The 27,280-nt window shown below is 41.2% G+C and overlaps 1 protein-coding gene across 1 annotated transcript; it reads left to right on the forward strand.

Annotated features, from left to right (window-relative positions):
• The first annotated feature begins 1,358 nt into the window (after positions 1-1,358).
• Positions 1,359-27,280, forward strand: DNAJC15 (DnaJ heat shock protein family (Hsp40) member C15). The gene is made up of 6 exons (XM_087895595.1): positions 1,359-1,608; positions 11,180-11,231; positions 13,459-13,532; positions 20,449-20,525; positions 24,038-24,108; positions 25,994-27,280. Exons 1-6 carry the CDS (start codon positions 1,498-1,500, stop codon positions 26,062-26,064), a joined length of 456 nt encoding a protein of 151 aa, XP_087751721.1. The 5' UTR covers positions 1,359-1,497; the 3' UTR covers positions 26,065-27,280.

Raw genomic sequence — 27,280 nt, forward strand, 5'->3', positions numbered from 1 at the left:
CAATTACTGCGAGTTTGAATCTTACCAGGCTTCAAGACTGATTCAGCCTTCCATCCTTTCAAAGGTAGGTGAAATGAGGACCCAGATTGTGGGGGCAATAAGCTGACTTTGTATAAAATATATACAAAAGTATGAAGGCTATTGCTTAACGCATTGTAAGCTGCCCTGAGTCTCCGGAGAAGGGTGGCATATAAATTTAAGCAAAAACAAACAAACAAACAAATATGGAACTTGGAAAATAGAATAGAATAATAGAGTCAGAAGGGACCTTGGAAGCTGTCCATTCTCTTCTTCTTTTTATTTTTTAATAAACACTTTATTAAACTTTTATTACATTAAAAATATAAAAAATTATTTCACTCAACAACAGCTAATTGAGGTGTTTTTCTTGTGACAATAATTTGTGCATTATTTACAAAAATTAGATTGTGCGTATTTACATTCTTATTTTATCAATTACTTGTACTTAGTAACTATCTACCTTCAATCTATCTCCGTTCTATCCAGTTACACCACTGTTCCCACACACTGTAAAATATCGATGTCTCTTTATCTTTTAAACTCAGCGTTAATTTGTCCATTTCTGCGCAGTTCATGATCTTTTGTATGACCATGGCTGTTTCCAATATTGAGCGTAGGCAATCCTGGCACTGAGTCATGCCGGCCACATGACCATGAGACTTCTTCGGACAGCACTGGCTCTTCGGCTTTGAAACAGAGATGAGCACTGCCCCCTAGAGTCAGGAACAACTAGCATGTATGTGCGAGGGGAACCTTTACCTTTATCTATCTATCTATCTATCTATCTATCTATCTATCTATCTATCATTTATCTTTTTATATTTTATTTATTTATTTATTTATTTAGTCAAACAAATATAAGTATAAACATGATTATGAATACATGAAATTGGATATGAATATCCATTTGATGTATTCATGAATATCTGGGTGATTGTCCAACTGTGCTTAGAATCAACCATCCTGGGCAAATGGATTAGAATGATTACAAATGTGTCTTAAAACATTCATTTACATTTAATGGGGCTCAAACCCATATTACAGACAAGAATACGTATAAAATATTGTTAACGTAATTGGTGTTTTTAACTGGTGTTGGTAATTTATATTAATTTAAACGGGTAATTTAATTGGTTTTAAGACAACACATTCTAAAGTTTGGAATGTGTTGTCTTAAAGCCAATTAAATTACCCATTTAATTTAAATTAATCTAAATAGAAATAGAATCTAAACAAATCAGTCTCTGCAACAGACGTCATAAGGAAAGGGAATAGTTCCTGGCATTCTAAATCACGTCCAGCTTCGCTTGCTGCTACTGCGCATGAGCGATATCATCGGGCAAAATCGCGTTCCAAGGCAGAGAACGCCCGAAATCGTAGCGAGACTTTCGCAGGGTCATAAATTTTGTCCTTTCTGATCTTCCGTAGGTCTCTCTGAGTTTTTTTTTTTCCTTTCCTCCCTTCGGGCTAACTACGATGGAGAGGGCCGGGAGTTCCACGGAGTCTCTTCGCTACGCGGAGTACGTAGCCCGTAGCGGCGGTGGCGGCGGCGGCAGCGGCCGAGGGCCGGACATCAACTACGGGCTGGTCAGTGTCGGGGGTTGCCGTACGAAGAGAGAACCGGCCTATCGTTTAAAGCGTGACAGTTGCCGGTCTCTTTTGAGCATGCGCAGTCGTGTCTCTGAAGCGGCTTGGAGGCTGCGTGTTGGCGCCGGGCAACGGGCTGGCAGAGCGCTTGCTTTAGCGCATGCGCAGAGGGCTTCGTTTCTTTCTCAATGGAATCTTGGTGCTGAACCAAAGCAGAATTCTTCTATTAATAAATAAGAGTTATCTTCTTATGAAGGTCCCCAGGAGATAATAGTATGATTTAAATATTTTAGATTTAGTGTATTGGGCCTTTTTTTTTTTTTTTTTAAAGAGAAGCAAAGTCAGGATCAGATCTGGTTGAAAGGTGGATGGGAGACCACCAGGTGATGCCCAGATTGAGAAATTGAAAAAACATTCCCAACGGTGGTGTGACCATTTCTGTATTTGTGGATGATAACTACGCCGCTTTTGAGTTACCTCTGCTGGCATATAGATCAAGTATAAACAATTATAAGGCAATACGGTCACTGAAGTGTTGTATTAAACTTTACACGTACAAGAACCCATTGTATGGATATTGGTTTCCTTTCCTAGTGTCTTTATCTAACTTTCTTTTATTAAAGAAGTTATAACAATTGACAAGTTTGACTGGTCCCCAGAAAGCAAAACAGGGTCAGATATACTTCACCGGTTGCGGAGGCTTGATTGGGATGTCGAAAAAAAAAATCATTTTATAGGAGAAGACATTGCAAAATTGTACTGTTTATAAAAAGCGCTGAACTATATCTGTGTAGTCTCTGGGATTAAACGTCTGCTGTGAGTTGATTAGATTTGACCCTTCCTTCCTTCCTTCCTTCCTTCTTTCCTTCCTTCCTTTCTTTCTTCTTTCTTTCATCCCTCCCTCCATCTTTTTCTTTCTTCTTTTTCCTCCTCCCTCCCTCCCTCCCTCCCTCCCTCCTTCCTTCCCTTCTTTCTTCTTTCTTTCATCCCTCCCTCCCTCCATCTTTTTCTTTCTTCTTTTTTCTCCTCCCTCCCTCCCTCCCTCCTTCCTTCCTTCCCTTCTTTCTTCTTTCTTCTTTCTTTCATCTTCCCTCCCTCCCTCCCTCCCTCCATCTTTTTCTTTCTTCTTTCTTTCTTCCTCCCTCCCTCCCTCCCTCCCTCCCTCCCTTCCTTCTCCAGTCCTATTTCAAGCAGGGGGTAAAAAGCTTCAATTTATATATGCCTAAGGAATTTTGTGTCAAGAGATTGAATTGAATGTTGTCTGTGATGTAACATTTGAACATCCGGTTAAAACGAGCATCATCTGAAATAACTTAGTAGAAACAACTTAATTAATTTTATTTCTCCTCCTTTGCCCTGCCATTTTTTTTTCTCTTAATCATGGAGAAGTTGCTTCTGATTTTGCTGGAAATTTTGCATTGTTTGCTAGAGACGTCTGTACTTTGTTTTTTTAGTTTCCAGAGAGATTGTCCTCTTAATTTATTGCAAGGATAGCAAAAAAAGAAAAAGAAAAAAGACCTGGTGTGATAAATTCCAATCCACAGAAAAATTAATGATTAAAAATGGGTTAATCCTTCAGATGCCTGTAAAATCTTTTTAAGCTGTTTGCTGGATTAGCAGGATCTGTCTATCCCAGCATTTCTCAACCTTGGCAGCTTTAAGACCTGTGGACTTCAACTCCCAGAATTCCCTGCATTGAGAAAAACCGGTCTATCCTAATCCTCACCAAGATGATGATTGAGAAGTGGGATTAAAGTGCATATGTATTAGATTTTCATTTTTTGTAAATATGAACTTTCAAGAGGCACGTCTTTCAAAATACGTCAAGCCTATTCTAAACTTTGCATAATTATTTTATTGTTTTCCACCAAAAATGTAGGAAACCTTATGAAGATTGGGTGGGAAGTAGGAGACCAGTTCTAATAGCAATAGCATTTAGACTTATATACCGCTTCATAGTGCTTTTACAGCCCTCTCTAAGCAGTTTACAGAGTCAGCCTCTTGCCCCCCAACAATCTGGCTCCTCATTTTACCCACCTCAGAAGGATGGAAGGCTGAGTCAACCTTGAGCCTGGTGAGATTTGAACTGCTGAACTGCAGGCAGCCGGCAGTCAGCAGAAGTAGCCTGCAGTACTGCACTCTAACCACTGCGCCACCTCGGCTCTAATTCCCCTTCCAAATGGGGCTGTAGTGACAGCTGTAGAGCGTCCTAAATACAGGCTGTCCTCGACTTACGACCTCAATGGAGCCCAGAACTTATGTTGCCAAGTGAAAAACTTGTTAAGTGAGTTTTGTCCCATTTTACGACCTTTCTTGCCACCGTTGCTAAGTGAATCATTGCGGTTGGGAAAGGAAAGTTGTAGTTACATCTAGTTTACATCAACATTTTTGTATACTTTCCTATTCCAACAATTGCTTTTTCTATGCCTATTGCTTCTACTACATCTACTAACTAAAGGCTTTCCACCCTGTCTTTTCTCCTTCAAACCTGTTGCCTCTCTCTTTTCCAAGGATTTCATCCTGTCTCTCCAACTTTCTCAATCTTTTTTTTGTTCTTCATCCAGTGTTTTCAACCTTGGCAATTTTTAAGATGTGTGGACTTCAACTCCCAGAATTCCCCAGGTTGCCTGAGGAATTCTGGGAGTTGAAGTCCACGCCTCTTGGAATGGCCAAGATTGATAAAAAAACCTCTCTTATCCCCTGTCAAATTTAATGTTTTTAAATGAATCGGTACAGGCGGTCCTCGAGTTACGACCACAACTGAGCCCAAAATTTAGGTTGCTAAGTGAAACACTTGTGAAGTGAGCTTGTCCTATTTTACAACTTTCCTTGCCACAGTTGTTAAGTGAATCACATTAACAATTAAATTAAATTAAAAAGTAGGAAAACAAAGACTCCTAAACTCTACATCCCCGCACCCAACTCCAAGGCCAGGGCATGACCTCCTAGCCACAAAGGGGGTGGGTGTCAGGCAATGATAATTAGAATATTAAAAAGGCACACTCAAGCACAGGTCAAAGTACATTTCACAACGAACAGGCAACTCAACCACAAAGAACATATAAAAGCTCGCTTACTCTCAACGCTGTTGTGTCAGCCACCCCAGAAACATGCAGCTGCCCCTGAAGTTTCTGGCATCCAAATAAAATGAGGCCGCCTTTCCTTGCATTTTTTAATTTTTTTATTTTTTTATTTTAATTTGATTTATATGCCGCCCTTCTCCAGAGACTCAGGGCGGCTTACAATGTGCTCAGCAATAGCCTTCATCCTTTTGTATATTTGTACAAAGTCAGCTTATTGCCCCCACAAACCGGGTCCTCAATTTACCTACCTTAGAAAGGATGGAAGGCTGAGTCAACCTTGAGCCTGGCGGGATTCGAACTTGCAGTAATTACAGGCAGCTGGATGTTAATAACAGGCTATTAGTCTGCTGCGCCACCAGGCTCTTTATTTCCAGCATCTTTCTCCCAGCTTGGAATCGGACCGGGTTTTTTTTCTTCCTACACTACTTTCCATTCCTCCTGGAATTAGTTTAATATTGACGTTAAGTTTCTTATGAGAATTTGCAAAAAAAAAAAAAAAAGCTTGTTATTCGTCTTTCCCCATTGGCTAAAACATTTTCTTTTATTGCTCCGGCATTCGTTAACGGATCCAGTAACAATTCAGCCAGGCCCCGAATTTCCAGATCATTTGTTCCCGAGACATTTTGGATCCTAGCCAAATAAATTAAACTAGAAATCCAGAAAGTGAGCATGGAGAAGAAAACTCACTGTTGCATCCTTGATGCCACCTGAAGCAGAGCTCGGACTGAGAATTATTTGCAAACAGGACTGTTGCAGAAGAATCTGAGAGCCATTCCATGTCCTTGGTTTTATTTTATCTTCTATTTTTTTTAGTTTGTGCTATCAGCTCCTCAGGGAAGCATCAGCAGACAGGCCATGGAGATGGAAAAAGATTCATTTATGTGCCCAGTTCTGAGTTTAATGCTGTCTGGTGGGTTTTTTTTTTCTTTTTTTTTTCTGTTTCCTTTTCCCCTTTAAACCTTAGAAATCCGGTGTCCTTTCCTTTGCCCTCATAGCTTCTAATTGAGGTTGTTTATGGAGACTTACAGGCAATTTCGCATAGCGTGGTTATTTTATACAGGACGCACATTATTTATGTCTCCGGCAAGCCAATTTTGCAAGTTTAGTCAAGTGTTTCGAGGGGGAAAAAAAAGGCTTTGGAAAAATTTAAAGGGACCTCGAAGCTGTCAGCATTTGCTGCCATAATAACTGTACGCGTTTCATGTAAATTTCTCAAGAGCTTTTGGGGATAATTGCCACCACACTTAAATGTATGTCTTCTGTCGGTAATGCTAAATATTATTTTTATTTTTATATTTCTGAAAACACATCAATGAATTCTTACATCACCACTTTTAAACAAAGAAACAAAACAAATCCTATTGCAGTTTTTCCATTGGCCTACTTAATTTTTTTTCTTTTCTTTTTTTTAATATTAGGAAAAGAGCTTCATTCGAAATGATGGAATAAAATGCTTGTTTGTTTTCACCCTATAGGGAAGTTTCTTCGTTACGGTGATATCTCAGAGAGGTTTTCTGTGCTAATTTACTGTTGTGCCAGAATAATTTGTAAGGAATCGTCTAATGAAAATGCCAGTCCCCAATTAAAATACGGGGAATGCAGATTTTATGAATGCATTAGAGGAAGGCATACAAAGTTTTGAAAATGATTAGCCGTGCATCAATACAATGTTAATCCACTTTTTTTTTTTTTAGTAGTAAGGGGCTTCTTCAGAGGTGGGTTTCAGCAGGTTCTGACCAGTTCTGGAGAACCGGTAGAGGAAATTTTGAGTAGTTTGGAGAACCGGTAAATACCACCTCTGACTGGCCGATTAGCCATCTATTCTCTGCCTCCCGAGTCCCAGCTAATTGGGAGGAAATGGGGATTTTACAGCATCCTTCCCCTGGAGTGGGGTGGGAATGGAGATTTTACAGTATCTTCCCCCTGCCACGCCCACCAAACCATGCCCACCAAGCCACGCCCTAGAACCGTTAGTAAAAAATAATTGACACCCACCTCTGGGCTTCTTAATTGTATAAAGCAAATGGGTGCATCTTTTTCTATTGCCTTTCAAAAGGCAATTCCTGGACATTTGCAATTTGAGAGGGAGAGTTGTCAGTGCTCCCTAAAAAGTTATCCTAGAGAGCTACCCCAAAAGGGCTTTTTCAAAAGGCAGCTGGACTTCGTTTTACTTTGAAGACGTTTTGCTTCTCATCCAAGGAGCTGTTCTGACCTAGGCTTCCTTAGAAAGTAGACAGCACAATCTTAGTCCCGGCAAGCTTCCTTTATTCATATGGCTGTGAATTATTGTCATTCCCAGTCCGGAAGGCTTCTCAAACAGTATTTCAGGGGAGTGTTTACAAACACCCACCTTATCTCCCTTGGAACTCTGCCAGAGAACTAATTGCCACACGCAGGTCAAGGCCAAACTTAGCACAGAGTCAAACAGAGCTTTTCCAGAGCTTTTCCCAACCAGATGAACTAATTGCTTCCTGCAAAAGCTCACATCCTGTTCACTCCTCTTTTATGTCTTATGGGAGGGGCCAATCATCTCCAAGCCTTACTCCCAAGTCGACCCTGTTTCCTTAATTGTTCCTGTTTCCTGGCATGCGCACACTGGGAAGAGGCTCCCGCTGTTCTTCTGCCTCACTGATGTCAAACTCCAGAGACTCCGGAGGCAGCAAAGAACTACCAGATGGCCTTGGCCCCCTCTCTGCCTCCGACTCAGAGCCCTCGTCCGAGCATTCCCCAGACTCCAGGACCGGCCCACGTTCCTCCCCAACCTCCTCACTGTCCGAATCTGCTGACAGCTCTGCTGGTCACTGGCGGGCCACAACAAAAGCTTCTTCAGTTCTAGAGAGCAGTTCTCCAGAACTGAGGAAGTTTCTTGGTTGAGAAGAAAAACAAAGAAAGAATCTCCATAGAGAACTAGTTTGGTGTAGTGGTTAAAGCATCATACTAGAAACTGGGAGATCATGAGCTTGCCCCCAGAAGTTGTGGGTGCGCCATCACTGGAAGTTTTTTTAGAAATAAATTGGACAATCATTTGACCAGGATGGCATGAGGTCTTCTGACTTGGGCAAGGGGTTGGACAGGGAGACCCCCAACGTCCCTTCCAGTTTTATGATTCTCTGTGACTTGATTATGGGGTTGGACTAGAAGACCTCCAAGGTCCCTTCCAACTCTGTCATTCTTTTATTCTGGCTGTGGAATTGTGGGGGTTGAAGTCCATCCTGGAAGTCAAAGACTACGAAGATAGAATGGAGTTTTAAATAATTTTTTCTTTCAGGAAGGACGTCTCTACCTTCCACGTCATGTTCTTGGTCTTTGCCCTCTAATACCTAAACAAAACATCCCATGCTATTCAAAGATGCTGGATGATCTAGGTTTTCAACCTTGGCCATTTTAAGATCTGTGGACTTCAACTCCCAGAATTCCTCAGCTACGAGGGTCACCTATTTTCAAGTTGCCAAGTTTGAAACATTGATCAAGGAGAAAAGGGCTGTTAAATTTTCCCACTATTCAGACTGTTCTGGTCTGAATTTGGGATAATATTATAATATTATAATATTTTTATAATTATAAGATTATAATATTTTTATTCCTTAACCAGATAGGAGGCCAGACTGAAGTGAATCACTTAATATAGAATAGAATAGAATAGAATAGAATAGAATAGAATAGAATAGAATAGAATAGAATAGAATAGAATAGAATAGAATAGAATAGAATCCTTTATTGGCCAAGTGTGATTGGACACACAAGGAATTTGTCTTGGTGCATATGCTCTCAGTGTACATAAAAGAATAGATATGTTCATCAAGAATCATAAGCTACTATGTACTCTGGAATAGAATAGAATAGAATAGGATAGGATAGGATAGGATAGGATAGGATAGGACAGGACAGGACAGGACAGGACAGGACAGGACAGGACAGGACAGAACAGAACAGAACAGAACAGAACAGAACAGAACAGAATTCTTTATTGGCCAAGTGTGATTGGACACACAAGGAATTTGTCTTGGTGCATATGCTCTCAGTATACATGAAAGAAAAGATACGTTCATCAAGAATCATAAGGTACAACACTTAATGATAGTCATAGGGTACCATTGATACAAGCAACAAAGTTACAGTCATACAGTCATAAGTGGGAGGAGATGGGTGGTGGGAATGATGAGAAGATTAATAGTAGTGCAGACTTAGTAAATAGTTTGACAGTGTTGAGGGAATTATTTGTTTAGCAGAGTGATGGCATTCGGGGGAAAAAACTGTCCTTGTGTCTCGTTGTTCTGGTGTGCAGTGCTCTATAGCGTCGTTTTGAGGGTAGGAGTTGAAACAGTTGATGTCCAGGATGCCAGGGGTCTGTAGATATTTTCACAGCTAACATAACTTTTCTGGGGAAACTTGACATTTCACAATTGCAATTGTTTTTTAAGCAGCTTTCAGGACTATGGGTAAGGAGAAATGGGAGGGGGTATTAAAATGTGTATGTTTTGTGCGTTTTAAAATGTGCCAAACTTTTGTGCCATTTGATTCGTGCAAGCAAAGTAAGTTGGATTTTTAAAATGTGATTTGGGGGTGGGGGGTTCGAGAAAAATATGCACCTACTTTGTTCCCATCACTCCGTTTTTGATATAATTTTTAGAAAACACGTTTACTGGTTTGAGTGACTTGAAGAACATCTGCTTGGCCATAATAGGCCAGTTTCTTCCGATGACTATACAGATAGATCATCCCTTTCGCTCTGTGTATGAAAACCACGGATCTCTCTCTCATTTTGGGAGTGCGTCTTACATGGGCAAGCAAGAGCAACAAACATCACCTTCCCCCATTAACGGAATGAGCAGCCTAATTACTGTGTGTCTTGTATTGTGAGAATTAATGTTTGTAAACTTCTTTCAAGAGGCTCAGATTAAAGATGCTGTACAAGTGGAAAGAATTATTCTCGAGAATGAGGAGTTGGGCCTCTTGGAACAAGGCAAAACATGACAAGAATTCCGACAGTGAACTGTAATCACTTGAAGTGGCGCATCAGCTGGGCTCTTAGGAATATTAATGGCAGTTCTGTAAGAACGAAAGCAGCCTCTGAATAATGTGCAGCACCTCCGTTTAGCACTGTGGAATCAACTGGCGCTGCCTTCAGGACTCGGTTTGAGTTCATTTGTTGTGGTGGTTTTTATGCATCCATATGTTGGCATTCAGGTTGGTTCAGAGTTGCCTTTGTTGAGAGGGACCGCGCATATATTGGATGGATGGATGGAGGGAGGGAGGGAGGGAGGGAGGGAAGGAGGGATAGATAGATAGATAGATAGATAGATAGATAGATAGATAGATAGATAGACGGACAGACAGAGACAGACAGGCAGGCAGGCAGGCAGGTAGACAATGGATAAACAGACAGATATGATAGATTAGAAGATAGATGAGAGAGATTGAGAGATTAGATAGATAGATAGATAGATAGATAGATAGATAGATAGATAGATAGATAGATAATGGATAAACAAACATGATAGATTAGAAGATAGATGAGAGAGAGATTAGATAGACAGACAAACAGACAGATAGATACATAGATATAGATAGATAGAAAGATTAGAAATAGATTGAAAGATTTTAGAGATGGATGATGGATGGATAGATAGATAGACAGATTAGATAGACAGATTAGAGAGATTGATAGAAAGATTAGACATAAATTAAAGAGAGAGAGAGAAATAGGATAAACATAAACAGACATGAAATATTAGGATGGATGGATGGATGGATGGATGGATGGATGGATGGATGGGTAGGTAGGTAGATAGATAGATAGATAGATAGATAGATAGATGATAGATGATGGATGGATGGATGGATGGATGGATAAATAGATAGGGGTGGATGGATGGATAGATAGATAGATGATAGGTAGATGGATGGATGGATAGACAGAATGGATAGATAGATAGATGTGGATGGATGGATGGATGGATGGATGGATGGATGGAAAGATAGATGTGTGTGGGTGGATGGATGGATAGATTGATAGATAGATTGATAGATAGATAGAGGTGGGTGGATGGATGGATGGATGGATAGATAGATAGAATGGATAGATGACAGACAGACAGATAGATATACACACACACACACACACACACACATACACATTTTTCACAGGTCCTTCTCACCAGCTGCAAGCAGAGGCTTTCTCGTGGCCTTTTGCCACATGCTCAGAAGCCCTAACCTTACAGCACCATCTGAAACCAAGACATCCCTTTGACTTTTTCCAAAAGCTTTCGTTGAGTTTTGGTTAACCTTGAGCTCAAAGGCGTCATAATTCCCAACGCAGTCGAATTAGAAGTCCAAATTTTTATTGTCGGCATCTGAAGTTTTTTTTTTTTTTAATTTGAAAAATTGTGTCTGAATCATTGTGCAAACAGTGACGTTTCCATTTTTTCTCCAGGATATTCGTGTCAAATCGCTAAATTTCTTCCTTTTTTTTTTTTTTTTTAAAATAGGCCAAATCTGTCATCGGAGTTGGCCTGGGCATCGCAGTGGTTGCTTTTGGAGGTTAGTATAAATACGCTTCAGAATAATATGCCGTATGTTAACGTAATGCAAGTTATTAAGCAAAAAAGAAAAAAAGATCAGGAATGCTACCTTTTATACCCAGTGAGATTACCAATCCACCGGTATATTAAAAAAGTAAACTTTCCTTTGAGTTGACTCTGGTTTCTGGTGGCTGTATTGTGTGGCCTGCTGATTGGAGATGTAATCGGGAACAACTTTAATTTTGAATCATTTCTTGATTGCTAGAGGGATTTTAAATCCTCCCAAGTCACAGCCTCCTGTTACAGTATTGTTTGGCAGTAAATTGAAAAAACAAAACAAAACCATTCCCGAATTGACACAATGATCTTATCTGGGCTTTGACCTAAATACAGTAGTGGCCAAAATTGTGGAAACCTTTTGGGAAAAGTGTATTTTTGAGATTTGACGGCTAATAACACCACTTTTTTTTTTTGGAGTTTCAAGGTAATCCTATTCCACTGCTGGAATGAATGGCCTGGGAATAGCCCAGACCTTCACCCAATGGAAAATCTATGGATTTTCCGACTAAAGAAACTGGTTAGTCAGATGCGACCCAGCAATAAAACCCAGTTAATAGAAGCCATCATTCCATCTTGGTTTCACATGATAATAGCTGCAGAACTCAAAGACTTGGTTCACTCCATGGGAAGATGTTATAAGGTCGCAATTCATGCTAAAGGTTACCCAACTAAGGATTAACTGACATGGTGATCATTTTTGTATATCTCGTTTTTTCTATGGTGATCATTTTTGTATATCTCATTTTTTCTACGTGTTTCACTTTTATTCTATCTACTGTAACTGCTGTTCTAATAGCAAATCCTTCCTAAAAGTTATTGCATTACATTCTTGATTAAATTATCTTTCCACCGTTATATAATTTTATGGTACTACTCCCAAAAAAAGTGGTGTTATTAGCTAGTTTTAGAAAATACACTTTTCCCAAAAGGTTTCCACAATTTTGACCAATAATGTAGAGGCAGCTCTCGACGTACGACCATAATTGAGCCCAAAATTCTTGCAGCAAGACTTTTCTTACCATATTCCTTAAGTGAATCTTCTGCCGTTGTTAAGTTAGTCACACGGTTGTTAAACGAATCTGGCTTGCCCATTGACTTGGCTCGTCAAAAGGTCGCAAAAGGGGATCACGTGACCCCGGGAGGCTGCGACCGTCATAAGTACGAGTCATGTTCCCAAGCGGCTGAGTTTTGATCCCATGACCACGCTAGGCGCCTCCACGGTCACAAGTGTGAAAAACGGCCAGAAGTCCCTTTTTTTCTGCGCCGTTGCAACTTCGGACGGTCACTAAACGAACCTGTTGTAAAAACCTGAGATTCCTGCCCTTATTTTTTCTTGAAATAAGTTAACGCCCAACGTTTGCTTTCTGTGAACTTCCTGAAAGAGATGGATTTGGAAGAAAGAGACCCAGACATTAAAAAGAGTTTAATACAGGGGTGAAATGCTCCCAGTTCGGACCGGATCGCTCGATCCGGTAGCGATGGCGGCGGGTGGTTCGGAGAATCGGTAGCAAAAATCTACAACCTCTTCCGACGAAAAAATGCTTTTAAAAGTTAAAAAAAAAAAAAAAGCCTCTGATGACTGCGTGGCTCAGCTGGGATCGTCAGAGGCTTTTCAAAGCATTTTTTTTCTGCAACCTCTTGGCCGAAGAGGTGGTAAAAAAAATGCTTTGAAAAGTCTCTGACGATCCCAACTGAGTTGCCTGATCGGCAGAGAGGCTTTTCAAAGCATTAGAAAAAATGCTTTGAAAAGTTTTTTTTTTTTAAAGTAGGCCACGCCCACCCAGTCACATTACCCCCCCCACCAAGCCACTCCCACAGAACCGGTAGTAAATAAATAAATAAGTAAGTAAGTAACAAATTTTACATTTCGCCCTTGGTTTAATACCAGCGTAATATTTTTTTGACAAGCAAGTATTTTCTGAAAAAGAGATTTTTTTTCCCCCTATAACGCTGTAAAAATGAAGACCGATTTCACCTGCCAATTTTTCCTCCTGCTGGACTGGGCCAGACTCCAAAACCAGCCGCCGGGGAAACCGTCTAAATCAAAAAAAAGGGCAACAGCTAATAAAATGCGGGGGAAATAAAATTAAATACTCGGTTTTCTGGCCGAAAGTGCTAGTGCTGCATATACTTCTCTATAGCAGATATACAGATGTTAAGTTGCCTTTGGTTTCAATATTTTATAGGTCGTTACGCGTTCCAACTCCGGAAACCTTTAGAAGAAATCTTCTCCCAGGTAGCAAGGAACATTTCAGCTACTGTAAGTTGAAATCTTAGATCATCTTTCATAACGTTAGAAGGTGGGGGAAACACACTTCTTCATAGAGTTGGAATTGGGTATGTCTAGTTTAATGAAAAGAAGGATTGGGGGAGACATGATAGCAGTCTTCCAATATCTCAGGGGCTGCCCCAAAGAAGAGGGGGTCAATTTATTTTCCAAAGCATCAGAAGGCAAGGCAAGAAGCAACGGATGGAAACCAATCAAGGAGAGAAGCAACCTGGAATTGAGGAGAAACTTCCCAACAGTGAGAACAGTTAACCAGTGGAACAACTTGCCACCAGAAGTTGTGGGTGCTCCAACACCGGAGATTTTTAAGAAGATGTTGGACAACCATTTGTGTGAAGTGGAGTAGGGTTTCCTGTCTAAGCAGGGGGTTGGACTAGAAGACCTCCAAGGTCCCTTCCAACTCTGTCATTCTGTTCCATTCTACACTACCTTACCCTACCCTACCCTACTGTTGTGCAGAGCTTCATAAATACACACACACTTACAGGTATATACAGATATATGATATATACAATTAGTCCTTGAGTTATAACAGTTCATCTAGTGACATATAGGGCCAAAAGCCCTACTAAGCAGGTATATACAAAAGTATGAAGGCTATTGCTTAACGCATTGTAAGCCGCCCTGAGTCTCCGGAAAAGGACGGCATATAAATCGAACCAATCAATCAATCAATCAATCAATCAAACAAACAAACTATAGCTATAGCTACACACACACACACACACACATACATATACATACATACACACAAGTGCTTATTTCGGGGTTCAAAAAATACAAGACAGAGTCTTATATGGTATATATATTAGGATCTGCTTGCTGTGCAACTTACTCATGCTGGAGGAGCTGGGGAGGGCGCGAAAAGCGAGGCCGGCCTCTCCTGTTGGCTCTGGTGCGAGGCAGAAGCTCCCCAGCTCCATCTATTATTAAAATCCTATTTGTCTCTGACCTAAATCCGCCCCCACTCTCTCGTTCATCTCTTTGTGTCTGCCTAATCTCCCTCCGCTCGGCTGGCCTGCTCCTTTCCTTTTATTCCTCTCCTCTTCCATTCGCTCCACTCCCACTCCCCAGCTTTTATATACACGGATTTTTCATATATATACAAAAACAACAACAATTACCCCACATACCCTTCTATTATCTATCCCCTGCCTATTTCTGTTTCGAATGAGTGGGTCTGGCCGAGAGTTTAGCAACCCCGAGCATGGGTTTGATGGAACACTGCCTGTTTTTACCTCCCACTCGATTCTGTAGGCGGTAGCTGTAGCTCTCAAAAACGTTAAACTAAAATTAGTTTCTTATTATATTGGTAAATGCGAAGGTGCTGAGAGAGAGAGAGAGAGAGAGAGAGAGAGAGAGAGAGAGAGAGAGAGAGAGACTGGGCCATCCATCAGCCCTCAGATGGAGAGTCAACAGCCCCCAAGTCCGGAGGTGGCTGATGAGGAAGAGGAGGAACAGCTGGGTCCAGTGCCTGACATGCAGATGCACAGAAGGCAGAGGAGAGGAGAGCAGTGGAAATCTATGGGCCGGTCCTTGGGACGGAAGAGCCACCGCTGCTAGTGAAGCCCCTCCCTAGCTCTGGGGATGAAAGGCAGAGGACGGAGATGAATAGATGTGGAAGACAACTATTCTTCGCCCTGCCAGACAGACTTGTTAGCCTACAGTGAGAGAGAAATTTCTTGCCGGGGCTGCCGGCGCTCTTAATAAAGGAATCTTTGAGTTCACTTCAGAGGGTTTGTCGTGTTTGGGGAGCTGGGTCAGAACAGTTGAGAAGCAGTTGAGAAGCAGTTCACAGTGTGACTTTGACTGGGAAGATAAATGAGGGTGGAGGTTCCTTCTCCGAGCTTGTGGGTCGGTTTCCGAACATTTCGTTACCAGCCTAGGTAACATCTTCAGCAGAGTTTAAGGGGTGACAGTGTTCCTCTGTTTATAAGGGCTTTGTGTGGTCTTGTGATGGGGAGGTCACATCACACGAGGGTCTTGAGATGGGCCTTGAGATGGGTCAGGTGTGGTCACGTCAAATATGGGTCTTGTGATGGGAGGTCATCTCAGGTGAAGGTCTTGTGATGGGTCTTGAGATGGGTCAGGTGGGGTCACAACATTTCACTTATAATAGGACAACGGAATTGGAAGGGGCCTTGGAGGTCTTCCAGTCCAACCCCCTGCTCAAGCAGGAGACCCTACATCTGTGATGGCGAACCTATGGCATGCGTGGCACAAGTGGCTACCCTATCAGTGGGCATCTGAGCTCAGCTCCGCCAGCTGATTTTCGGGCCTTCTGGGCCCACCAGAAGTAGGGAAAGAGGCTGTTTCCTGCCTCCGGAGGACCTCGGGAGTTAGTGGGGATGGCCTGTTTTTCTCTCTCCCCAGCCTCCAGAGCCTTTCTAGGAGTCTGGGGAGGGCAAAAACGGCTTCCCCACCCTTCCGGAGGCCCTCCGGAGGTGGAAAATGGCCCGTTTGCCAACTTTCTGCCTCTGGAGGGCTTGCGGGGGGTGGGGAAGGCAGTTTTTGCCCTCCCCAGACTCCTAGAAAGGCTTTGGAGGCTAGGGAGAGCGAAAAATGGGCCTACCGTGCCATCATGTGCCAGGAGTGGGGGGGAATGTCACTCGCACATGCGCAGGGGCAGGGCGCATAGAATTATGGGTATGGGCACGCGCGTGACCCCTACCCACCCACCCTCCACTCCTGGCACATGATGGCAAAAGGGTTAGCCATCACTGCTCTACACCATTCTGCACAAATGGCTGTCCAAACTCTTCTTAAAAATCTCCAGTGTTGGAGCACCCATAATATGTCCCACTGGTTAATCGTCCTCACCGTCAGGAAATTCCTCCTTAATTCCAGGTTGCTTCTCTCCCTGATCCGTTTCCATCCGTGGCTTCTTCTCTTGCCCTCAGGTGCTTTGGAGAATAAATTGACCCTCCCTTCTTTGTGGCAGTCTCCTTAGCTTTATTTATTTATCTTGTTTTATTATTTCGCTTGCTCTGCAGCTTCTCATTATTAGACCTCAACCCCAAAAGTACTTGGGACAGATGTCACTCTTGCAGCTCTCGCGGTTATTAATTCCTGGCCACAAAATCAATTTTATCCAAACCGCTTCCTGTTCTTAAATTTATGAGTGGCCGGTTGACCCTCAAAGTTCGCTCTTTCTGGACACGGAGCAAAAAAAATAAAAAATAAAAAAATGGAGAAAGTCACTTGGGATTTGTCAAATTAGCATTTTCTTTGATGGACACTAATTTGGAGAAGCCCTTATCCAAGCAGCTTAGATTTCCTCCTTTGAAAGAAGGCCGATGCGCCAGCTGTGAGCTTTTTAAAAATTAAAGAAAGATCTCTCTTGGTTTTTGCCCGAGGCAGGTATAACATCCTCAAAAATGATGGGGATTCAGGGTGTCAGCAGGAAAGAAAACGCCGTCCACAGCCCTTATTTTTTTTTAATGCTACTATATTTCTTTATTTTCTTTTTAAGGTGGCAAATGGCCGATGGGTCTTGTCTCTCCAAATGGCTAAAATTTGGAATCAATTCTAAAGAAACTGGTGTTTATTCCTAAATCAAACTAATTTACAGCTAAACTAAAAAAAAAAAAAAAAAAAATCCAGTTGCAGATCCATAAATAACATATTTTCCTCCCTTGAAAATGCAGGTAGTCCTCGACTTAGAACAGCTCGTTTAGTGACCTCTCGAAGTTACTACGGCACTGAAAATAAAGCTACTTAGGATCGATTTGCGATAGCGGCCACAATTGATGGATTATGATCGATTGTCACACTTATGGCGGTTGTAGCATTCCCCCATATTCACGTGATCTAAATTCAGAGGCTTGGCAACTGACTAGTACTTATGACCGTTGCAGTGTCCCAGGATTGTGTGATCACATTTTGCAACCTTCAGCAGATGAATCGCTGAAACTAATCCTGATAGGTTTGTTCTCTATGTTGCGCCACGCGTTTTTGAAGTGGCTGTTTTGTTTCCCCAATGTACAAATCTGCATAGACCAGGAGTGGGCAAATATGGCCCCTTTATGACCTGTGGACTTCAACTCCCAGAATTCCTGAGCCAGCTTGGCTGCCTCAGGAATTCTGGGAGTTGAAGTCCACAGGTTGTAAAAGGGCCAAAGTTGCCCACCCTTGGCATAGACAATGTCTATGGAGATTCTCAGTCGTCCAGGTCATGGTTGTCCCAAAAGTGTTTTTTTCAAGAGGCAACTGGACTTTCTGGTTTTTCTTTGAAGATGTTTCGCTTCTCATCCAAGAAGCTTCTTCAACTCTGATTGAATGGTGGGGAATGGAAGGATTTATACTCCTTGCAGACAGCTGGTCATTTGCATCATTTTAGAGGATCATTGAGGCCACTTGGAAGTTTATCTGTGTCCTCAAGGTCACCTGAATAGTGCAAATGAGTGTGGAGCCTTCTTGGAACTGCTGAAAGGACTGTGTTGTAGACTGGAGATAGATGATGCCATATCCCTCCCCCTCTGTCGAGAGAGGGATGTTCAGTTTTGAGCTAGATGGCCTCTTTGACCCCTCTTTCAAACCGGCAGTCCTCTCTGTGCAAAATGTGGACTTTGCTGTCTTCCAAAGAGTGACCTTGGTCTTTCAAATGCAGATGGACTGTTGAATCTAGTCCTGATGGGTTTGTTCTCCTATGTTGCGCCACGCGTTTATGAAGTGGCTGTTTTGTTTCCCCAATGTACAGATCTGCATAGACAACGTCTATGGAGATTCTCAGTCATCCAGGTCATATGTTGTCCCAAAGGTGCTTTTTCAAGAGGCAACTGGATTTTCTGGTTGTTCTTTGAAGAGGTTTCGCTTCTCATCCAAGAAGCTTCTTCAGCTCTGACTGGATGGTGGAGGATGGAAGGATTGTTTCCATACAATCATTCATTTAGTGACTGTTTGACTTATGAGCATTTTTCTCACGACCGTTGCATCATCCCCTTGGTCACATGATCAAAATCCAGGTGCTTGGCAACTGACTCAAGTTTATGATGGTTGCAGTGTCCCGGGGTCAGGTGATACCCTTTAGTGACCTTCTGACGAGTCAGTGGCGAAGCCAGATTCACTTAACGACCATGTGACTAACTTAACAATCGTTCACTTAACGGTGGCAAGAAAGGTACTAAAATAAAAGGGGCGAAACTCACACGTCTCACTTAGCGACATAAAATTTGTGCTCCATTGTGGTCATAAGTCAAGGACTACCTGGGTGTATTGCCCATTTATTTCTATTTATATTCTTTGCTTCTTCACCGAAAGACCCAAGCAGCCCCAGATGAAAAAAACAGGAATCGTTTACAATTTAACAGATAGTCCTCAAGTTACGACCGCAACGGAGCCCAAATTTTCTGTTATTAAGCAAGACATTTGCTAAGTGAGTTTTACCCATTTTACGACCTCTCTTGCCGCAGTTGTTAAGCGAATCACCAAAGTCGCTAAACGAGTAACATGGTCGTTGAGTGAATCTGGCTCCCTTGTTGACTTTGCTTGTCAGAAGGTTGCAAAAAGGGATCACGTGATCCCGTCATAAATATGAGTCAGTTGCCAAGACTCCGGATTTTGATCACGTGACCCTAAGGATGCTGGAAAGGTCATTAAGTGCGAAAAATGGTCGTAAGTCCCCCTTTTCAGGGCCGTTGTAACTTTGAACGGTCACTAAATGAAGTGTTGTAAGTCAAGGACTCCCTGCACAGTGAAACTCGGAGGGTTTTGGGCGAGAAGGACGACATCTCAGCACGGACTTCACCCTCTGCATAATTCCCTAATTATCGTCGTTAACTTCATTTGTGGCCATTTACACTACTCCCGCAATTGTGTAATTTCACAAATGAACAAAGGGACGCCACCGACTAAATTACATCAATTACCGCATAATGTAAATTAAGTTAATTATGTAAAAAAAAAAAATCACATTTCATGGGTTATTAATGGACACCTGTTTCTCCTAAGTGCTCGGTAAAAATTGGGATTTTATCGTATAAGAGACTCTATAGTCTTTTTCCCACCCAGCCAAGAAGTGGGAAAAAAGGAAGAAAATGAACATTTCTCTTTTACTCTCTGATTCCTGAATGGGGTTTTCCCAGATTATAGGATAGGATAGGATGGGATGGGATAGGAGAATATACAAAATAGAATAGGATAGGATAGGATAGGATAGGATAGGACAGGACGACAGGACAGGACAGGACGACAGGACAGGACGACAGGACAGAACAGGACAGAAAATATGGAATGGAATAGGATAGGATAGGATAAGAGGAATGAAGAATGGAATAGAAAATGAATGGAATATTTTATTGTCTCTGCTAGATAACCAGTAAAGATATGATGGGATATAAGTTAAATAAATACACACACACACACACACACACACACACACACACACACACACACACACACTTAATGACAAGATTTCCGGTCTCAGTTACAATTGTAAGCCAAGGACTCCCTGGTGTAGATACTTTAAATAGGCTGCTCCCTCTTTTCCAATACCTGCTGCCATGGGTCAAATAAAATATTCTTTTGTGGTTATTCCCACGTCCTGTTTCTGCCTCCCTTTGCCGAAGGCAGACGGCAGGATGCAAACTTTCGTCTATGTTGTTTTGGGGCTTTTTTTTTATTATTTAAAAAAACCAACCTAATTAGCAGCCCCAGATGGCCAACTTGGAGATTGGAGGACACGCCGCTCCAGGTAAAGTTATTTAATTTTTAACTCGGCTGCTTTTTCCAAATATAAATCTAGGCTTCCTGCTTCTTTCTGCAGAACGTGGTGGTTTCTGATTATTATTCTGGAACCGCCATTTCGTTGCTTCGGAGCAGAATTCTATCCTTGTGATGGTTTTGATGCTCTTGTGTTCCCTCTAAAATTCCCCTTTTATTTTGTTCACAGACCGTTTCTTCGTATTACAAAGGCGGATTCGAATCGAAAATGAATGTTCGGGAAGCTAGTCTTATTTTAGGCATAAGGTAAGCCTTTTGTCTTTTTTTTTTTTTTAAATGAAACGATTTTTATTAGTTTATCTTGTAACATACAAAAAATGCAAATAGCAAATAGTAGGAAAAATAGGGAAGGAAAAAGCGTGGAAAAGAAGGGGGAGAAAGTAAGAAAAGGCATTGACTTCTGACTCCCTTTGGTGCAGGAGAATAAGATAATAACATCAAAGCTCAACTTTTTAATTTGACATAATAGTTTAAAACTATTTTTTAGTTTTTAGAACCGTAAATCTATCTAATCGGTCAAACCCAAAATCAACATTTCAATTTTTTTCCCCACCTCAAGCACAAAGTCCAGAAGCGGTTTCCAAGTAGGAATAAAAGTATTTATATTTTTCTTTCTTGGATCAAAGCAGCCAATTTAGTTCAACTCTGCCAACTTCATCTTCTGCAGCCCTTCGTCCGTTTTGGGGATCAAAATGTCCTTCCATTTTTGTGCATAAAGTAATCTTCTACTGTCAACATATATAACATCAAAGTTCCAATTTTTTTCAAAGTCTTTTAGGATAGACTAGACTAGAGTAGAGTTGAGTTGAGTAGAATATTGGAATGAAGAGTAGAGTAGAGTAGAGTAGAGTAGAGTAGAATAGAATAGAATAGAATAGAATAGAATAGAAATTAAATAGTAGAATAGAATAGAATAGAATAGAATAGAATAGAATAGAATAGAATAGAATAGAACAGAACAGAACAGAACAGAACAGAACAGAACAGAACAGAACAGAACAGAACAGAACAGAATAGAACAGAATATTTAGAATGTAGAATGTAGAATATAAAATGGAATGGAATGAAATGGAATGGAATAGAAATAGGAATAGGAATAGGAATAGGAATTTTGTTGTTGTTAGTTGCAAAGTCTTGTCCGACCCATCACAGCCCCATGGACCACGTTCCTCCAGGCCTTCCTGTCCTCTACCATTCTCTGGAGTCCACTTAAGTTCACGCCGACTGCTTCCATGACTCCATCCAGCCACCTCGTTCTCTGCCGTCCCCTTCTTCTTTTGCCCTCCATCGTTCCCAACATTAGGCTCTTCTCCAGGGAGTCCTTCCTTCTCATTAAGTGGCCAAAGTCTTTGAGTTTCCTCTTCAGGATCTGGCCTTCTAAAGAGCAGTCAGGGTGGATCTCCTCTAGGACTGACCGGTTGGATGGCCTTGCAGTCCAAGGGACTCGCAGGAGTCTTCTCCAGCACCAGAGTTCAAAGGCCTCCATTCTTTAGCGCCCAACCTTTCTTATGGTCCAACTTTCCCAACCATCCATTGCAACTGGGAAAACCAGAGCCTTGACTATACAGGAATAGGAATAGAATAACTTTATTGTCACTTTGAATGTACACTAATTGGCATACGTTAAACATGAAATTTCAGTGCATACAGCTCTTAAAGGGTCACCATCTCCAATTTTATTTATTTATTTATTTATTGGTTGGATTTATATGCCATCCTTTCTCTGGAGACTGAGGGCGGCTTACAATGCGTTAAGCAACAGCCTTCATACTTTTGTATATACCTGCTTAGTAGGGCTTTTGGGCCCTCCTAAGCGGTGTTCTTTTTTTATATATATACAAAGTCAGCTTATTGCCCCCACAATCCGGGTCCTCATTTTACCTACCTCGGAAGGATGGAAGGCTGAGTCAACCTTGAGCCTGGTGAGATTCGAACTCGCAGTAATTGCAGGCAGCCGGTGTTACTTAACAGCGCATTAGTCTGCTGCGCCACCAAGGCTCTTACACTGCATAAACATGGCTAAATAAATAACTAAATAAATAAATGTGTACATACCCACATATATTATATTTTTTCCATGAAGCCCAAAAGAAAAGTCTCTGGTTTTCTCTTTATGTTCACTTTAGGAATTTTCTGCATTAGGATATGCATCCTTATACTCCCAATATTTCTTTGCTTTATCACACGTCCACCATAAATGATAAAAGGTCCCTTCCTTCTCTACATTTGCATTTCCAACCTTTCATGTGAAATACCTTTATACACTCTTGCCAACTTGTCTGGAGTTAAATACCAGGAGGTAAACCTTTTGCCTTGAAAAGAAGATTTATCTGAAAGAGATACCAGTGCGGAATTTAACCGCTGCTCGACAGCTCTGGGGCCTTCGAAAAATAAATGCCATTTTATAGCTGTCCTCCTGCACTTTGGAAAGCCAGTTAAGTTTGTGTCTTTTTATACAGTGTCTTTTGAACCTGTTATTCAAGATATGCCACAAAATAAAATAGTAGCATTGAAGCAGGTACAAGAGGAATTGAAGATGGAAAAGGGATCACAGGCGGTCCTTGACATTCATTTCATTTAGTGGCTGTTTAAAGTTATAGCGGCAATGAAAGAATTGAATTTACGGTCATTTTTCACACTTATAACCATTGCCTCATCGCTGGGGTCAGGTGATCAAAATTCAGATGCTTGGCAACTGACTCTATTTATGACGGTCATAGTGTCCTGGGGGGGGGGGAGGTGTCACGAGACCCCCTTTTGCAACCTTCTAACAAGCCAAGTCAATGGAGAAGCCAGAGTAACTCAACAACTGTGTTACTCACCTTAACAACGGCAGTGATTAGCTTTAATGACCGTGGCAAGGAAGGTCGTAAAATGGGGCAAAGCTAATTCCACAACTGTCTCGCTTAGCAAGGGGAAGGATTGAGCTCAATTGTAGTTGTAAAGTCGAGAACCACCTGCACAGTTAAATTTGCATCTTTTTATACAGTGTCTTTTGGATCGGTTATTCAAGGTATGTTACAAAATAAAACGATGGCGTTTAAACCAGTGGTGAAATCTGAAATTTGGCGAAGAGGTTGTAAAAAAATGCTTTTAAAAGGCTCTGACGATCCCAGCTGAGTTGCCTGATCGGCAGAGGCTTTTTTTTCTTTTAAAAGCCTCTGATGATCAGGCAACTCAGCTGGCATTATCAGAGGCTTTTAAAAGCATTTTTTCTAAAATGCTTTTAAAAGCCTCTGATGATCCCAGCTGAGTTGCGTGAACATCAGAGGCTTTTTTTAAAAAAAAAAATTAAAAGCATTTTTTCGGCCAAAGAGGTTGTTGAAAACAGAAAGGAAGCATGAGCAAATGGTTAATACATGTTTTATATATTAATTTAGAATATTAACTCTGATAGTATTTAAAATGTACACAGATTTAAATGTAACACAGAAATTATGATACTTCAAGAAAAAAATGGAGCACATAGAAATTTCCCTATTGTGCAGTTGACTATTAAAATATCCCAAATATTCCATTCCATTCTCTATTCTATTCTATTCTATTCTATTCTATTCTATTCTATTCTATTCTATTCTATTCTATTCACCCAAGTTTTTTTTTAAAAAAAAAATTCTTGAAAGGTGTAGTACTCTCTTTCACCACCAGATGGCAAAGACCTCTAGAATTGTATGTTTTCTGAAGCAATGCAAATTTGCTAGTTTTCCGCTGGCAAGACTCCTGATTTATGCTAAGCGCTCTAAATATATATTTTACAGTCCATCTGCTGGCAAGGCCAAGATTAGAAATGCTCACCGGAAAATCATGATTCTGAACCACCCAGATAAAGGTATGTTTTGTGTTTCAATCAATATTTGTTGGCTCGGTGACATCCAACCCCCCCCCTCTCTCTTGAAATGCACCCCATTTCTCTCTCTCTCTCTCTCTTGAAATGCACCCCATTTCAAAGCAAACCTTAAAACATTTGCGTAAAATGCTTGAATAAAACAGATTTAGCCTTCTAAGTTAAAAATGGCTGTCTTTTGGGTCATTTACAAAATCGTAGCCATAACTACCGTGTTTCCCCGAAAATAAGACCGGGTCTTATATTAATTTTTGCTCCAAAAGACACATTAGGGTTTATTTTCTGGTTAGGTCTTATTTTGGGGGAAATACGGTACTAAATGCATCCATCTGGCTGACAATCTTAACTGGGGCTTATTTTGTGGGTAGGGCTTATATTACGAGCATCCTGAAAAATCATGCTAGGGCTTATTTTCCAGTTGGGTCTTATTTTCGGGGAAACAGGGTAGCTGTCAGGTACCGAATTTCCAGAATTGGATACATCAAACTTAGGTTTGGAAAAATAATGTAGTTTATTTGAGCAGAATCTTTACAGCCATAAATAAGGGGGAGATTTATTTTTTTTTTATTTTTTTTGGAGAAATGTGTTATAAAATGACAAATTTGTATTAGTTTTTAGTGCTGCGAAGGACTCTATAGCTTGTCACAGATGCTTTAATGAGCCAAGTTTTTAATGCAAACAGATCTCCCCTCCCCCAAAAGCTCTTATTATAACTTTAACTACACTACAGCTGGTTGAAAAGGAAGACCATATGTTCATTGATGTACTCTGCACTTCGAAACAACAGATGGGTGAGAGTTACTCAGTATTTAAAAAGCCCGAAAAAGGGGGGGAGTGAAGGTTTGTTTTTTTTCATATCGGGCTGACAGATTTATTGTCTGTTCCTTTTCATTTCAGGAATATAAAATTAATTCTGACCTCATTAGGGTGAAAGGTGCATTTTGCCGATGGTACTGATTTAATAAATGACATTATTGGGAGTTTTGTATGAGTTGGGCTTGGTGCAGGCACAGACGAAAATCAATTTGGATGTAAACAATGATGAGTTTCATTAAACGATGATCTAAATAATGCCACTCTGGCTTAATGTGGCAGGCTTAGATACTGTGAGATCTCCTGGGCTGAGTGAGGGACTTATGTTTAGTTGTTTTAAAGAGGCTGTCTTCCAGTTAAGTACAATGTAGGATGCAGAGAGTGGATTTTGCTGATTAGATTTAATATCTCTGGAGCAGTGATGGGTTCCTCCTGGTTTTGTCCGGTTCAGCCGAGCCGGTAGCGGTGACAATATGACGTCACCGAACTGGTTCTCCCCCCCCCGCCCTCTCCCCCCACCCACGTTATTCTTACCTTTTATTTGGCCCCACCCCCAATCTATTGCTGCCTCCTGAGTCCCAGCTGATGACTAGAGGGAAAAAAAACTGTTTAAACTCTTGCCGCGGGACTTCAAAGGGCCGCCCTACAGCTGATCAGTGTTAAAAGCAAACAAATGAGTCGGGTCATAAGTGCGAGGACTGGTCGTAAGTGCGAGGACCTTCCAGAAATGACTCTGACCAGCTAGCCACGCCCACCTAGTCACATGACTTCCAAGCCACACCCACAAAATAAGCCACGCCCACAGAACCGGTAGTAAAAAAAATTAGAATCCACCCCTGCTCTGGAGCCTTGTCTTTTTATTTCTTTACAACTGAGGAATTATATCTGTGGGATCCTTGGTTTTTAGCAACACTAAATTCTGGGCTCAATTGTGGCCGTAAATCGAGGACTACCTGTATATAAAATCTCTTTGCCACAACTAATAACCATAGTATTATTAGGTTAGGTTCCAGCATCTGATTTCTTCTCTGATTTCTCTCGTTTTTGTCCTTCTAAGGTGGATCTCCATATCTGGCAACCAAAATCAACGAAGCCAAGGATCTGCTGGAATCAAGCAGGAAAAATTAAGAGATTTTCACCTCAGAAACTTTTTAGAGGCCACACAAAAACTTCTTCCTTTCCCATTTGTAGGGGAACCACAGCACAGAAACCAAACTTTGGGCTTGTTTAATAAAGTTTCAGCAGATTTGAAGACGGCGTTTCAGGGAGTTCATACTCAAATCCAGGCTCCACGCTTCAAAACTCATCATAAATGAGGGCCTCAGGGGGAATATTATCCTACAAGTGTAAAACCGCAATGCAGAAAAAGTTAGGATTGATATCCTCTTTTAATACGTCAAATCCAGGTTTTTAGTTTTTTGGCAGCAAAAAAAAAAAAAAAGGCTTTTGTTTCCTTTGAAAAACCAGAAGCGTTGTAGATTATAATGATTCATCATCTTTTAATAACCCATAATCCTGTGCGAGGTAGAGTGTGGGCAACTGAGTGGAGCTGAGTTTTTACTGGCCGGATGCCCTTCCTGTCGCCAATGTGGAGTTTTGTTCAGCAGATATATTCTCAGTGTGCCCAGAGAGAGAAATATCTGCCTCTATCTAGGATCGAACTCACAACCTCCGGACTGTGAGGCGAGAACTCCACCTCTAGGCCACCGCACCACTCTGTAGATTATAATGATTATAGTGTCCAAATATGAACTCCTAGTCCACCGTGAAAATTAAGAAATGGATGCTTTAGACATGTGAATTTACCCCATCTCAGAGAAGTGAGCAGCTCCTCTTTTACCTAAGCTACCTGTCTTATTATTAAATTTTAAATATTTTAAAGATATTTCTATTCGTTAGATGTTTTCGCTCTCCAGTGACTTTTTTCTGGTGGCACATTTTTGGTCTCGGTCCCGAGGCCTCAACTTGGATAAAAAGGTGTCCTCCCTTCAGCGAAGGGTACAAATTTGACATGTTCAATGAAAAGGTTTGATTGACTTTCACTAATGAGGCAGGTGTAACGGGGGGAAAAAAACCGTTCCGTTATCTCCGTGTGATCTGCCTTCCTTTCCCCCAAAGCAAAATTGCTCTAGTAAGCCATGAAAATATTTATTTTCGCTCGATTGTGCGAGACGACGCGAGCTGCAAATTCCCCCGTTGAATCCTTGCTCCTGTTGAGGGAAACGGTGTGTCAAAAGCTGAGGTAAAAATGGAAACAAACGTATATAAAAATTGTTGCCCTTCCGACATTCCACTTTGTGATCTAAATGACCTTCTGTTACACGTGAATATATATATATTTGCC

This window comes from Pantherophis guttatus, chromosome 5, assembly GCF_059756535.1.
Source record: "Pantherophis guttatus breed Tessera chromosome 5, ASM5975653v1, whole genome shotgun sequence".
NCBI lineage: Eukaryota > Metazoa > Chordata > Lepidosauria > Squamata > Colubridae > Pantherophis > Pantherophis guttatus.